Genomic DNA, 16388 nt, shown 5'->3' with positions numbered 1-16388 from the left:
TTTTAAAGTCCATTTTAATAAATACATTTCAGAAAAATTCCACAATTGGATGGGTTTTGTTTTTTTTTTTAAAAAAAAAAAGCAAAATATTCCTGAGCGGAGATCTTATGAATGTGCTCCTGCTGTGTACTGTGTAATGGATGTGTCTGACCGTACAGGAACATGGTCTGATCATACCACGTCTTCAGGGCAGTAAGTAAAAAAAAAAAATAAGACACTACCTAATATTTTTTTTTTTTCCTCAAAAAAATGTGCTAGGGCTTATTTTTGGGGTAGGGCTTATTTTTAGCCAAATGTGTTGGGGGTAAGTTTACCCCCCAAAAAGGCAGGTCCGCGCCCCCCCCTCCCCAGGAGAATCATACTTGCCAGACAGCTGACATCTGCAACGCTCTCAGGTTCTCAATCGACCAACAGTGGGGCCGCTCTTAGCAGGTCCTTGTGTGCTGCACAGTGGTCCTCCCCAGCTCTTCTGGCTGACGCATGCACGCATACCCATCCATCCGGTGATACTGTACTGCTTCTGGCAGGCAATGGCATTTGAGATGCTGTAGAAGACATTGATTTGATCCACCACAGGTACTCGATGCGTTCCACCGCAGAGGCTTGCATCCCAGGTACCATCGGGTGTATGTGTGCGTTCCCATGCAGGTCCTCACGCTGTCATGAAGACCACCTCTGTTCAATTGAAGTGAGCTTTGCAATTAGTTGATTCTTAAGTCCAGGTTCTTTTCTAATTCCCTAAATAATAAAACCAGCTCACCTTCTGTTATGATGTTAGTTCCAGGTGGCAGGAAACCCGCTCTCACCGGGCTTCCTTACCAAGTAGAAAGTGCAAAAATTGTCCTAGCTCGTAGGGAATAAAAACATCCAAGTTTACTGTCACATCATTAAAATTCCACCATCTAAACAATTCAAGTCATGCCTATGTATATGTATACCGGTTTGCATGATGGAATTTTAGTTTTAGTTTTTGGATGTTTCTCTTCCTTGTGAACTGAAACCATTTTTCTCTCTAATCCCTTGCAATTATTTGAGTAAAAACTGTCTAATATATCCCATTATGTCTGAATAGGGCACAACAAATGGGGTTTTAACAGTTTTATTGGTGCATGTGTTCGTGTCTTTGCATCTATGCCCTTCATAATTTCATTGTTCTAGAATTATATATTCTAAATATACAGTATAATTTTTTAAAAATTAGTTTTTTCTATGTAGAATGGATTTTTAAGAAAATGGTTAACACGGCCTAATCAATAATGGCCTAATTGGGAAATACCAGTATTTAATGAAGCATACAAATTCTAAGCAATTTTCTTTGGTGAAGAGCAAGGTCACCTTACATAAGAGACCCTTCCTGGGAAATTCCTAGAAATCTCTTTGAAGTGCTTCTTGTTTATCTACTTAATTTAATCCTTTTGATAGCTGTCACTTAAAGGACCCACTTTTCACTATGGAAAAGCATATTATGACCTAAAGGATATATCAGTAAATGTAATTTAATTTTGTTTGATTTTATAGGATAGATAAATTGTAATTAACATTTGCCAAATATTCAGCTCAATAATTAACATTTATTAAGTGGATAGGTTACACTTGATCGTGCTGGTGTCCTTGCTATACAATTGTAAGATTAAATTGATCATTGTATGAGCCCAGCTCTGCCTGGAACTGGACTCGTAAAGTTATCATTCCACAGCACTTTTAAGGTTGACAGCTCATTGGCAAAGGTCTAAGGGTACCGTCACACTTTAGCGACGCAGCAGCGATCCCACCAGCGAACTGACCTGGTCAGGATCGCTGCTGCGTCGCCACATGGTCGCTGGTGAGCTGTCAAACAGGCAGATCTCACCAGTGACCAGCCCCCAGCCAGCAGCGACGTGCAAGCGACGCTGCGCTTGCACGGAGCCGGCGTCTGTAAGCTGCAGACACTGGTAACTAAGGTAAACATCGGGTATGGTTACCCGATGTTTACCTTAGTTACCAGCGCACACCGCTTAGCTTAGCGTGTGCAGGGAGCAAGAGCCGGCGCTGGCAGCGTGAGAGCTGCGGAGGCTGGTAACGAAGGTAAATATCGGGTAACCACCTTGGTTACCCGATGTTTACCTTGGTTACAGCTTACCGCAGGCTGTCAGATGCCGGCTCCTGCTCCCTGCACATTCAGGATTGTTACTCTCTCGCTGTCACACAGCGATGTGTGCTTATCAGTGGGAGAGCAACAATAAAAAACGAACCAGGGCTGTGTAACGAGCAGCGATCTCACAGCAGGGGCCAGATCGCTACTCAGTGTCACACACAGCGAGATCGCTAATGAGGTCACAAAAACGTGACTCAGCAGCGATCTCGCTGTGGGTGAAGTACCCCTAAAGGTACCGTCACACCTAACGAGATCGCAGCTGAGTCACGGTTTCCGTGACGCAGTAGCGATCCCGTTAGCGATCTTATGTGTGACACCTACCAGCGATCAGGCCCCTGCTGTGAGATCTCTAGTCGTTGCAGAATGGCCCAGGCCATTTTCTTCAAAGGCGATGTCCTGCTGGGCAGGACACATCGCTGTGTTTGACACTGTGTGACAGGGTCACAGTGACTGCTGAGATCGTTATACAGGTCGCTACTGCGACCTGTATTGTTCCTGCATCGCTGGTAAGATCTGACTGTGACATCTCACCTGCAACCTCCCAGCGACTTACCTGCGATCCCTATCAGGTCGCTTCGTTTTCGGGATCGCTGGTAAGTCGTTGTGTGTAACTGGGCCTTAAGGCCCTGTGCGCACTGGAAAACGGAATTTTCTTAAGAAAATTCCGCAGGGACTGAAAGATTACCACACCCGCGGTAAAAAACGCGGAAAACCGCATGCCGTTTGCCGCGGTTTTACCACGGTATTGCCGTGGTTTTTCCACGTGCAGGTTGGTACATGTGTTTTAATGCATTCAATGCAATAAAGCACATTGAAGAAAAAAAAATTCCTTCTGTGATAGAGGACAGATCACTGCATTTCTCCCGAGCGGTAATGTGGTGTTCACATTACCGGCCGTGGGAAATGACCTGTGGTTACCTCTGCTGTCTCGTTGCGAGGCTGCATTTAGTATGTGTCAGTCACGGCTGGATGCAAGCATCGCAGGACGTGGATTATGCCGGAGCTGTGTGCTTCGGGGGGGTTAATAAAATGGTGAAAGAGGGGGCTTTTTTGTGTTTTATTTAAAATAAAGGATTTTTCGGTGTGTGTGTTCACTTTACTTACGAGTTGATCATGTCAGCTGTCACATAGACGCTGCCATGATCAAGCCTGGACTTAAATGGCAGCGATCTGCTGCCATTTAACTTATTACCTGGATTGCCACCGTATCATGGCATCTGGAAGAGTCGGGGACACTCCGGGACTGCCACATAATGGATGCGACAGTCCTGGGGGTAGCTGTGGCTGATATTCTCGGCTGTGGGAGGAGGGGGCATTAACCCTGCCCCTCGCCCTCCCCAGCCTGAGAATACCGGGCCGCCGCTGTGTGTTTACCTCGGCTGGACGGTAAAAATATGGCGGAGCACACGTGGTTTTTTGTTGTTTTTTTTTTTTTCTCTTTTCTATATGTCCGTTTGATTTGTATGTGTATTCTATATGTGTGTGTGAGTGTTATGTGTGTATTCTGTGTCTGTGGTTTGGGTGTTTACACTCAGCTCCGCTTCCTCTTCCTGTCATAATGACATCACTTCCCTGCAAGCCGCAGGGCAGCGATGAACATTGTCCTGAAACCGCGAAATACCGGAGGGAATAACGCAGGAAAACGCAGTGAAACGCACAGAATTTGCTGCCTGCTTTATTCCCTGCGGGATTTCACGATTTACATGGCAGTCAATGGAGTGAAATGCCGCAGCGACGTGAGGAAAAGAAGTGACATGCAATTGTTTTTGCTGCGGGAATCCCACAGCAAAACATGCAGCTGTCAAAATCCGCCTAGTGCGCACAGCATTTTTTTTCCCATAGGTTTTGCTGGTGAATCACTGCAGAGATGTTATGAACATTTTCTGCAGCGAAACATGCAGCAAAACCGCAGGAAATCCGCGGCAAAAACCGGCAAGTGCGCACAGGGCCTTAAGTGGCCTAGTGTTGTGACGATGCAGTGGACCATCATTGGGGTTAGTCATAGCAGACATTTCGATCGGTGGGAGTCCATGTGTTGACTATCATTGATCAGTTTTATTAAACTGATCTTTAAATAAAAAATACACCTAATGCTTTTTTTTTTTTTCTAAGCCTAACACAAGAAAGCAAAAGCCAATGAATATTGTTTGAAAGTTACTTCCAGGATTTGAAGAAATCGAAAAATTGCTTAATAGGGATGAGCAGACCTGTAGGCGTTCGGTTTTGGCCGGTCTTCAGTTAAGTTTAGTTCAGGATCTCGATTTGACCCTGGACCCATTTTAAGTGAATGGGGACCCAAACTTTGGTGCTGTAATATGGTTGCAGTAAGGTCCAGAGAACTGCAAAATAGTGGTGCGAGCAGGACAATTGACCTGCAAACAAAGATGTATAGGGAATAGATATATATTTTTAATAACCAGTGCAGGTAAATCGGACAACTGCAGGCTGCAAACCTCAGCTGCCTGCTTTACCTTGGCAGATATCAAAAATGATGGGGAACCTTACATTTAAAGTTTCTTTGCAGGGCAATTTTAAATAATTAAAAACAAACAGCTGGGAGCTGATATTATCTGGCTGGGAAGAGCCATGGTCATTTGGCCCTTCCCAGCTTAAAATAGCAGCTCACAGTCGCCCCAGAAGTAGCGCTCATTAGATGTGCCAGTTCTGGTGCTTCCGGATTTGCCTTGGTGCGGTGGCAAATGGGTAATACCTTTTTTGGGGTTGATGTTAGCTGTGAGAAACTGGCATTAAGTCCAGGGGTTAGTAATAGGGAGAATTCTATCGGACAGCTCCATTACTAACCCGGCAAGTATAGTGTGCGTGTGTATATACATACTCACACATACTTTCTTAGGCTCCTTTCACATTGCGTTCAGTGGCTCCGTCGGGGCATATGTCCGAAATCCTGCCCCTCACCCATAAAGCGGGTTTCAGTCGTATGCGCCGACAGGGCCATTGAGTATAATGGAGCAGACAGAGCAAGCGTGTGCTCTGTCTTGCACCATTTTTGGGTCTATACGCTTTTTGCAGGCGGATGCCCAGACATAGTCACACGTGATAACACAAGAACAAAATTTATTAACATACTAACAGCACCCGAACTCTGACACAGACCACTTTTTTTTTTTTTTTTCCTTGTTTAAGTCTGTGTTTAAGTTCCAGCCCCAGGTACAAACCCTGAACTTCACCGTTTGGATCTCTCATTCCTACAGCTTAACTGATCTACTACATTTACTTTTAATAATATCAGGAAGTCAAATTACTTCATTGGATAGCCAAGCCCATAAAGTAGCTGGTCACCGTGACCTAAACATAGTCCTATTTAATGACATTCCTGCTCGCAGTACTTTTCTTCCTATGAAATTTTTCTACAAGAGTAAGGTCCTCCATAAACATTCTCTTCTAAGATATCTGCATAACGCTTGTGAAAGGAGCAAAGTCCACCAGATCTGTTTCTACAGTCTGTGCAAATGTCTGGTGGACATGTGTATGCAAATATGTCGGGACTTACTCTAATTTTTTTCACTTGCTTCAGTGCGAGAATTACAATATGGACTCTGTATAATTTTTGCTCATTGACCACCATGTAATAGTGGATTATCAGTGGTTTGTCCAACAAAAATGATCTTGTAGACCTTTTTGCTTTCCGGACTGGTTGGTTTTGCACGTAGCTGGTTCATCTGCAATGTAAGTATTGAATACACTTCTATTCTACTGCTCGTTGTAGTCATATTAGGTTGTTTTTTAGAAGCTTGGATAAAGAAGGGCACGTTGAAAAGCTAACATATTTAAGGTTATGCAAGGGGTTATCATTGCTTTTTAAGATCCCCGTAAGCCTTCTTTAAGGCTATTGCAACATCTGCCCTCTACTCAGAATATGTACTTAAAATAAAATAAGCTTGCCAGATCAGTGTTCAGTAAGGTGCCACTCCCTGTCTCTATTTATAATCCGATTGCAATGAGCCTCTTGTCACAGAGCAGCCATGGAATGTGCTTTATTCTTCCTACCGGAGCAACGCAAACAAACTTTATATGCTCTGTTGGCACCAAAATCTGTTTGCATCAGGTTTACTAGTTATTACACAGAAAAGGTAGAAGGAAATTATGCTGCTGTAGTCGAATACAAATTTAGGACACTGTGATGATGGCAACCAAAAATCTTCTATATTACGCTTTGCACTTATAGCACCAACCTATTCTACAGCGCTTTACAGGGATTATCATCCCTGTAATCTGAATTCCCTAGGTCTTTAGAGAATGGGGATATGCACACGGTGTCTTTTAGATGCTTTCATACTCAATGAGGTTTTGACGCAGAAGACGCCTTAGGAAAACACCACTGATGGTTTTTCCTGAAGAGTCTTCTTTTGGGGTCCCTTTTAGTTGTTTTAGACACCTGCGTTGTGTGTGTGGGGTGTGTGTGTGTGTGTGTGTGTGTGTGTGTGTGTGGTGTGGTGTGTGTGGTGTGGTGTGTGGGGTGTGTGTGTGTGTGTGTGTGTGTGTGTGTGTGTGTGTGTGTGTGTGTGTGTGTGTGTGTGAAAAGTAATCAGCAGCTTCCAAATGGTCAAACTAATTATTTTAGCCATTTCACAGCTTTCATAGCCTGAACCAGTTAAGATTCAAAGTTAACCTATATGAACAACATGTCGTCTTGACCTTGCCATACATATATATTATTTTTAAAACTATTTTAGGCTTTGTGCGCACTGGAAAATGGAATTTTCTCAAGAAAATTCCGCAGGCATTGAAAGATTTACCGCACTCGCGGTAAAAAAACGCGGCAAACCGCACCCGAAAACCGCATGCGGTTTGCTGCGGTTTTACCACGGTATTGTTTGCGGTTTTGCAGCGTTCGGTTTGGTACATGTGTTTTAGCACATTGAAGAAAAAAAAAAATAATTTCCTTCTGAGATAGATAGTAGATAGATGATAAATAAATAGACAGAAGAATAGATAGAGGGATAGATCGCTGCATTTCTCACGGTCGGTAGTGAGTTCACATTACCGGCCGTAGGAAATGCCCTGTGGTTACCTCTGCTGTCTCGCAAACCGCAGGGCAGCGATTTACATTACCGCTGGTAAACCGCGAAATACCGCAGGGAATAACGCAGGAAAACGCAATGAACCGCACAGAATTTGCTGCCTGCGTTATTCTCTGCGGGATTTCACAATTACATTGCAGTCAATGGAGTGAAATCCTGCAGCGACGTGCGGAAAAGAATTGACATGCAATTGTTTTTGCTGCGGGAATCCCGCAGCAAAACATGCAGCTGTCAAAATCCGCCTAGTGCGCACAGCATTTTTTTTTTCCCATAGGTTTTGCTGGTGATTCACTGCAGAGATGTTATGAACATTTTCTGCAGCGAAACATGCAGCAAAACGGCAGGAAATCCGTGGCAAAAACAGGCAAGTGCGCACAGGGCCTTAAGCACTTTTTCAGCAGTATTTTGTCTGAAGATGATGTTGTGGGCACATACCCTTTGGGGCAAAACTTATACAAACTCCTTGCAAAGGTTGTTCTTGGTTTGATTGGAACCCAGCTTTATCTGGAGCAAAATGTTTGTGTTCATGCATATAAAAGTATTGGTTTTGTAGTTTGCGTAAAATAAACCAAGTGTATGGCATTTATTATGACGCTCTCAAGTTTAATTACCTTTTTATTTATTTATTTATTTATTTATTTTTTTGTAGGTCAGTCATGTGAAGCGGTCCTTTCTCCAAGTCTTTCGTCTGGTACTGAGAAGAAGCGTTTCGCCCAAGTTTCATTCTCTGTAGACTCTGGAATGGAAGCTCAGAATGGACTTGGACAGCCACCTCCATTGCCTGTAAAGAAGTCTATGAATAGAGCTGTATCAGCACCAGATAATTCTGCGTGGGGTCGGGCTTTCCCATCAAGAACTGGAGTTAATCTCAGTAGTCCAAGGTCTAATCTTAGTCAATCAGAAAACAATGTTTGTGGAGAAGAATCCACGCTGCACAGCCATCCTTTAAGTCCAGTCGACAGACATGCCATGTTTTCTTCCTCTGAGTCCTTGGAGACCTGCTGCAGAGGCCCTGGCCACAGAAATGAGGTGAGGAGCAGAAATTGTCTTCAAAGCCGAGGAACACCTACCCTGTCAATGTCCCAGCTAAGCGTTTCTAGTCAAACATCTTCAGCGTCAAGTCTTCAGCTCCACCACCTTCTTAGCAATATAGACAGCAAAGAGGGCATGTATGCCAAGCTTAGTGGGCTTTATGCACAGTCAACAAGACGTTTAATGAACAAATGTGAGGACTACTTCATGCGGGATCAAAAAAAGGAACTGCATTTCAATGAAAATAACTGGTCACTCTTCAAGCTGACGAGCAACAAGCCATGCTGCAACGCTGGGGATGCAATCTACTACTGTGCCACTTGTGCCAAGGACCCCCTAAATAATTATGCTGTGAAGGTAATTTTTTTTTTTTTTTTTTTTTTGTGGGAATTTGAAGAGGACCTTTCACCAGTTTGAGCATGTTAACCTGGCCACATCATGTAATAGTGGCTGCTCAAACTAGTGAAAGGTCCTATTTAAAGTGGACCTGTCACCAGATCAAAAGTGGCCATTTTCTTCATATTTTTGTTTACCACTGCTCCTCTAGAATTCTACCATACAGTTTTAGAAGTATAGGCCTTTTTTTTATTTGGTGCAAATTTTCATGGTTTTTACAAAGTGGGCGTGGCTCACGGGATTCTCCACTTTATTACCCCGTGATCTGAGCCAGCCCCCTTGTAAATACCGTATTTTTCACTTTATTAGACGCACTTTTGTTCCCCCAAATATTGGGGGAAAGTAGGGGGTGCGTCTTATAATCCAAATATGCGGGTATATATCTACTACAGGGTCCAGGGGAGGTGGGGGCAGCTCTGGAGCGCTGGTGGAGGCTGGTGAAAGCTGCAGGAGGCAGCGGGAGATCTCCTGCTCCCGCTCATATAATATGCACTGCCGCTGTCTATCACCGTGGTGCTGAAACCGCACCGCAGTGATGGGCTGGGGGAGCAGCGCCCCCCTTTGATGGCACATGTTAGATATAGCCTCCATGCTGCTGCCCATAGTAAAATAAAAAACTCTTTACTTACCTCCTCCAGCGCTGATCTCCCAGTCTCTCTGCTGCCGCTGTGATCAGGCACGCAGAGATGATATCACTCTGCTGTGCCGATCACATGACCTGCACCGAGAATCAGGAAGTGCAGGAGTTCAGCAGCATGGAGGGAGACACCGGGATTGCAGCGCTGGAGAAGGTAAGGAAAGAGTGTTTTATTTTACTATGGGCAGCAGCATGGGGGCCATATCAAACACAGGGGGAGGTGTGCCATCCATAGGGGGCCATATCAAATACAGGGGGAGGTGTGCCATCCATAGGGGGCCATATCAAACACAGGGGGAGGTGTGCCATCCATAGGGGGCCATATCAAACACAGGGGGAAGTGTGCCATCCATAGGAGACCTGTGCCAGTTGTAGGGCACATATGTCATAAATAGGGCACATATACCATAAATAGGGGACGTGTTCCATCAATAGGAGACGTGTGCCAGCAATAGGGGGCATGTGCCAGCAATGGGGGACATGTGGCATCACTGGGGGGCGTGTGCCAGCACAAGGGGGCTATATTCAATATAACGGCGCCATATCCAGATTAAGGGGACTAATTTAAGGATGGGGGGGCTATGAGGGACATATACCCTATATGATTTGTTAGACAGACACTGGCATTATAAGATGGACCCCATTTAACATTAAAAAAAAAATTCTCTTTTCCTTCACCAAATTTGGGGGTGTGTCTTATAATTAGGTGCGTCTTATAAAGCGAAAAATACGGTACCATTAAAATTTGAGGCAAATAAAATAGGCTGTATCTGTAGGACCAAATGGCAGATTAATAATAATTTAATAATTGTATTCATTTATATAGCGCTATTAATTCCACAGCACTTTACATACAGTACATACGCAACACTGTCCCCATTGGGGCTCACAATGTAGAGTCCCTATCTGTATGTCTTTGGAGTGTGGGAGGAAACAGGAGTACCCAGAGGAAACCCACGCAAACACGGGGAGAACATAGAAACTCCTTGCAGATGGTGTCTTTGGTGGGATTTGAACCCAGGACCCCAGCGCTGCAAGACTGCAGTGCTAACCACTGAGCCACCGTGCCGCCCTTAATAATTGGGAGCAGGAGGAATAAAAAACGCAAAAAGTGGCCCATTTTGAACTGGGGATAGGTTCTCTTTTTAACAAGCTGCTGAAATGACTTGGGCATTAGCTATTAAATGGCTGATTTTACTTTTGCTACATATAGTATGCTTCCGAAGTCCACCTTTCACTTTTGCCCTGTGCATGCCATGTACAAGGTTCACCATAGTGTACACAGTGCTCATGGTATGTAGCTGTACTTTCTAGGTATTTTAGTTTGGGTTTTTTTTTTTTTTTTAAAGCATCATGCACATAGCAAAAGTGTGTGCAGGGGGCTGACCAACAGGCACACCCTCAACTGATTGTGAACTAATAAGCCACAGGGACATCATATACCACTATATGATTTATCAGGAATCCTATAGAATGCCACTACGTATTTCTTCTGGATTTCTACAGAATCTGCTAAAAAATAAATCTATACCTATTGTATATGTATAGCGATATATTACATTATATTAAAATGGCTAAAAAAGGGGCTTCGTTTTAGGACTCTAAAACAATGGCTGGCTTTAACTTCAGCATTCATTAAACTTGCATGGAAGTAAACTCTAGTTACCTTTCGTCACATACACTTAATACATCGGCCTCTTAATTTGAATTTTTAGACAAACTTGCAACGGGATTTGCAATTACTGACTAACAGATGATAGCAGCCAAGGTCGGAGCACCGTTTATATGGGGAAAACAATAGTTTGCCATCAAACACACTGAAACCATGACATATCCCATTAAAAGTAATTTTGGTCAATTTCACTGGCATTTTCTTGAAAAATGTGTAGTGTGATCAATAATTCTACCATTGTAACGTGGAGAAAATTTTCAACTCGTGAACCCCAAGAGTAGCTGGACAGGCTTGTATGTTGTAGTACATAAAAAAAAAAAACAAAACAATATAAAACGCTTAAAACTTCCATAATTTATACTTTTGGAAAACTTTGCCTGCCAGCTCAGTTTATAGCCTCTTCGGGTCTCTGACAATGCCCCAATCTCTGTTTGGCTATAGTGGTAATGTAATGTTGACATCTCTGCAACCAGTCACAGAGCTTGTGCTGTCTATATTATTGTACCTTATACACAAGCAATAGAGAAGTGCAGGAGACTCACTGCTGGACCTGGGGACAATGAGTAAAGTGCAGGGTTTTTTTGTCTTCGGCAGGCAATTTTTTTCTGAAAAGGGACAACCCGCTTTAAAGGGAACCTGTCATCAGAAATTTTGCACTAAACCTAAAAGATTCCCCCTCTGCAGCTCCTGGGCTGCATTCTAGCAATGTTCCTGTTGTTTGTGCCCCCTTTCTGACCAAAATAAAGACTTTGTAAAGTGGTACCTTTTTATATTCAGATCTTGATAATGGTACACGGGGGCGGGCTCTCTGGTGGCCGTTAGTCTGCCTCCTGTTGCTTTAGGCCGTCCCCCATCGCGCAATTTCAAAGAGGTGACGTGAGGTAAGCTGGCCAGCGCTTGCGCAGAATGGTGGAGGCGGCGGTGAAAGCGCGACCTCGAGATTATGGGCGGGTACTTGCTGATGACGGTCACAGCGCCACCCATAATCTCGCGCATGCGCAACATGTCACCAGCGGTCACACTGTGCACATTGAACAGTCCCGCGAGAGTGGCATGGCGCATGCGCGAGATTATGGGCGGCCATAATCTCGCGCATGCGCCGTGCCACTTTCGCGGGACTGCAATGTGCAGTGTGACCGCTGGATGACGTGTTGCGCATGCGCGAGATTATGGGCGGCGCTGTGATTTTCATCAGCAAGTACCTGCCCATAATCTCGTGGTCGCGATTTCACCACCGCCTCCACCGTTCTGCGCAAGCGCTGGCCAACTTACCTCACGTCACCTCTTTGAAATTGCTCGATGGGGGACGGCCTAAAGCGACAGGAGGCAGACTAACGGCCACCAGAGATCCCGCCCCCGTGTACCATTATCAAGATCTGAATACAAAAATCTACCACTTTACAAAGTCTTTATTTTGGTCAGAAAGGGGGCACATAAACAACAGGAACATTGCTAGAATGCAGCCCAGGAGCTGCAGAGGGGGAATTTTTAGGTTTAGTGCAAAATTTCTGATGACAGGTTCCCTTTAACTCACATGAGGTTTACCTGTGTAACTTAGTCTAAGGTTCACACGAGCATATTTCACACTCTGAACAAAAATTGCATCTTTATGGAACTTAAGACACCTGATATATTTTACACTCTGAACAGAAACTGGATTTCTCTAATCTATTAGCGGGTCTCCTGACCTGTCCTTACAGCCTCATGTGTGTCTGATGATATGATTTTGGATTGGGAAACACGTAGTATGAATGGGCATATGATCATGTAAACCCATCCTACTTTGCTGAACAAAATATAAGCCTAATTAGTAAGATATTAACCGCTGTATTCATACCAGAATTGTAAATTTTTATTTTTCTTTTTTTTACAGCTTTGTAGAACAGAAGACACAAAAACCCCATTTTATTCCAACCTTTCTTTACCGGTCCATTTCAACATACAGCAAGATTGTGGGCACTTTTTGGCCACAGTGCCTTCAAGCTTGTTACATCCCTCCAATACATCAAAAGGCCATTCAACAAGTGAAACAACGCAGGCTGCTGGCCTATCCTCTGAGGAAGATTGTGTGGTGGTGATCACTCGAGAGGTGCCCTATCGTACAACTGCAGACTTTGTCAAAGAGTCCACAACCACTCATAAAACCCAACCGGAAATCTATGAACGTCAAGTCTGCCTTCTTCTGCTACAACTCTGTAATGGCTTAGAGCACTTAAAGGAACATGCCATCATCCATCGAGACCTTTGCTTGGAAAATCTACTTCTTGTTCACTGCCATACCACACCTGATAAACTTAAAGATGGCAAATATGTGCCAAGACTTATAGTGAGCAACTTTTCCAAAGCCAAACACAGACCTGGTTCTGAGGACTCCAAACTTAAGAGAGATAAGACCAGACTGGCACCAGAAATCATGGCTGCTTCCCAGTACAAAAAGTTTGATGAGTTCCAGACAGGGATCCTTATTTATGAATTACTCCACCAACCAAACCCATTTGAGGTCCGTTCAAGTCTTCATGAACATGAGTATAGTCAGAAAGACTTGCCCCCACTCCATAATCTGTCAGTTTATTCTCGTGGCCTTCAACATCTTGCCCACTTACTCTTGGAGGCTGATCCAATTAAACGCATTCGCATTTCTGAAGCAAAGCGCATTCTTCAATGTCTTTTGTGGGGCCCAAGGAAAGACTTGACAGATCAACCATTCAGCCATGAAGAAGCGTTGCACTGTGCCCTTCAGAACTGGATTGACATGAAGCGAGCCCTTCTTATGATGAAGTTTGCAGAGCGCGCCTTAGAGCCTGAACATAACATTTCTCTCGAGGACTGGCTATGCTGTCAATACTTGGCATCTGCAGATCCATGCTACCTTTATAAAACTCTGAAACTTATCAAACTTATTACATGATCTGTGCTGTATCATTCTAACCTCCTGAGATCGGTGTAAAGCAATATATTACAATAATGATGACTTTTAGCTGGTCTGGGGTTTTCCTTGTTTTTAGTATAGACATTTCATTGGAGACATTACATGGCAAAGATCTATCTCCTTACTTATTTCCACTAAATATCTTTTAATCCAATGCTGTGAATTCTAAAAAATTTAGTAGTGGGATATTTTTTGTAGCAAATATTTATGAATTTTGGCAACCACCTCGAGGGCTTCAAGGTGGATCAGTTACCAGATCCAAAGTGGCCAGGCCAGTTTAGTTTATACATTTATTTTATTCTTGCTACCTCCTATGAAATAAATATATATATTTTTGGAGATTTGAGCCATATTTAGTGCATTCTATAGTCTATGCCAAGGGGGTGTTGGCTCACAGGTTAGTTATGCAGAACAGCCTAACAACGCGCACCCAGGTAATCCCCTTGTAAAGCCCAGAAACCTTTGCAATAAATAGCGTAAGTCCCATAACTCTAAAACCATATGAAGGCAAAAAGAAGAGGAAAAAATCATTTTAGAGCAGTAGGAATAAATTGAGGAACACTGGCCACTTTTGGCCTGGTGACAGGTCCTTGTTCAACTACCTAGATATATATAATTTTTTTTTTTTTTCCAATTTTTCACATAACTTTACATATTTAATCCCAAATGTGACTTATTTAGTTGAAGATGTTCTTACTTAGCAATTATCTTCTCCTTGGCACAGAGCAATCATTTTTTTGTTTTTTTGTTTTTTTTTTCTTTTTTTAATGTAACCTTTCCATTACATGGCTCCTGGTTATACATTGGCTATTGTTCGATGCATTATAAAGGAAATCACTCCCAGAGCAACACTCTGACCTGTACTTGAATATAGCATTTGTACTGTAAAAGTTAAGCACTAAAACAGGGCCGTGGCCTCTGTACCTACCCGGTATACACTTCTCAGCTCGGCACCACACACCGTGACCATCTAGAATTACTAAAGCCAGTACAGAACCATGGTGATGTCCTGATCGGAAAAGTAATGACCCTTTTATAGTGCACAGGTTGCTAAACGAAAGCCAATTTTCAATAAATCTCCTGTATATTATGTGAAAACTTATTTCTTCTGTGTTAAAAAACCATTAAAAGCGAGCCATCACTTGAGAATAGCCAATTCTGATGATTGTTAGGAGAAGCCTACACTATAGTGTATAGTGGCCTCGTTAAGGGGAAAAACAGGCAAGGTCATGCTGAATTTTACCACTTTTTAATTTTTTTTTTTACATGGCATTAACAGACTCCTCTGTATCAAAATTACCAAATTTGTAAAATTAGGAGAAATATCCATTGATTGAACACTAATCTTGAGTATATGGCTGGCTTAAAAGCGTTTTTCCCTTCAAACAACATTGTATGCACAGAATCAATAAATACAACTCTTGTCAATCCACAGAACAGGGGCCCAAAGTTCCTGGAGTAGCACTGAGCATGTGCGACCACTTCTGCTATAGTGTATGGAGCAGTGGTTGCACATGCTCACTACTGCTCCATTCATACAGAACCCCCCCCCATATACCCCTGTTCTTATGACCGATGGGGTATTTAGAAGTCGGATCTCCAGTGATCAAACATTTATCAGTTCTACCGTGGATGGTGCATTCTAATCCCTTTCCTGTTCGAATAATGATGGACATTTTTTTTATCTGATTTTGTGTTCATGGTGATTACAGATTTTGGGGTTGAGTTGCTTTAAAACCTTACCACTACTTTTCAATACTTGACTCGTTTTTTATGGGGTTTTTTTTTCCTCATTGGCTGTATGAATGTTGCGTGCCACGCTGATCGTATATATGTATATAACAAAGGCTAACGTAGCCCGGATTGCTACATATAGCTTCCATTTGGATAACAAGAGGTAGCAGTAGAAGTCGCTCAGTTGTGATCCAGTATTTTGTATTATAGATGTATATTTGTTCTATAAAGTTATCATTAGAGCATTTTTGTGCAAGGCTAATCACGTTGCAGTGCAATGGTTTATTAGCTTCACATGCTATGGTTTTATTTTTGTGTGCTTTAATACTGTTTACAAATCACATTTATCACATACGGAATACGAATCGTTTCATGTTTTGTACGTTCATGTGTTAATTTTTATAATATTTGCAAAATAAACTACTTCGTTAAAACAGACCTTTTATTGTGCAAGTAATTGTATTGGGGGTTTAAATAAGTGACGCATGCATGACTTGAATTCAAATGGCGTCTTCAGGGAGGAATGAGACGAACTCTATCGCCATCTATTGGAAGTAGCAATCCTAAAATTCAAAAGTGGCCCTTTAACGAGTCTTTTCATAAGATTAAGGGGCCCTTTGCACACTACGGCATCGCAAGCCGATGCTGCGATGCCGAGCGCGATAGTCCCCGCCCCCGTCGCAGCTGCGATATCATGGTGATAGCTGCCGTAGCGAACATTATCGCTACGGCAGCTTCACATGCACTCACCTGCCCTGCGACGTCGCTCTGGCCGGCGTCCCACCTCCTTCCTAAGGGGGCGGGTCGTGTGG

The 16388-nt window shown here is 43.2% G+C and overlaps 1 protein-coding gene across 3 annotated transcripts in view; it reads left to right on the top strand.

Moving 5' to 3' along the window:
- Positions 1 to 16014, top strand: part of PRAG1 (PEAK1 related, kinase-activating pseudokinase 1) — a 59390-nt gene extending 43376 nt beyond the window's left edge. For all 3 annotated transcript variants that reach the window (XM_075352330.1, XM_075352325.1, XM_075352338.1), the window contains 2 exons: positions 7826 to 8565; positions 12787 to 16014. In XM_075352330.1, coding sequence (XP_075208445.1) covers positions 7826 to 8565; positions 12787 to 13821 — 1775 coding nt within the window. In that variant the 3' untranslated portion in view covers positions 13822 to 16014. The remainder of the gene's footprint in view (positions 1 to 7825; positions 8566 to 12786) is intronic.
- The last annotated feature ends 374 nt before the right edge of the window (positions 16015 to 16388 follow it).

This window comes from Anomaloglossus baeobatrachus, chromosome 1 (genome assembly GCF_048569485.1).
Source record: "Anomaloglossus baeobatrachus isolate aAnoBae1 chromosome 1, aAnoBae1.hap1, whole genome shotgun sequence".
Lineage (NCBI taxonomy): Eukaryota > Metazoa > Chordata > Amphibia > Anura > Aromobatidae > Anomaloglossus > Anomaloglossus baeobatrachus.
Note: the sequence above shows the minus strand (reverse complement) of the source record. Positions and strands in the feature narration are given on the sequence as shown.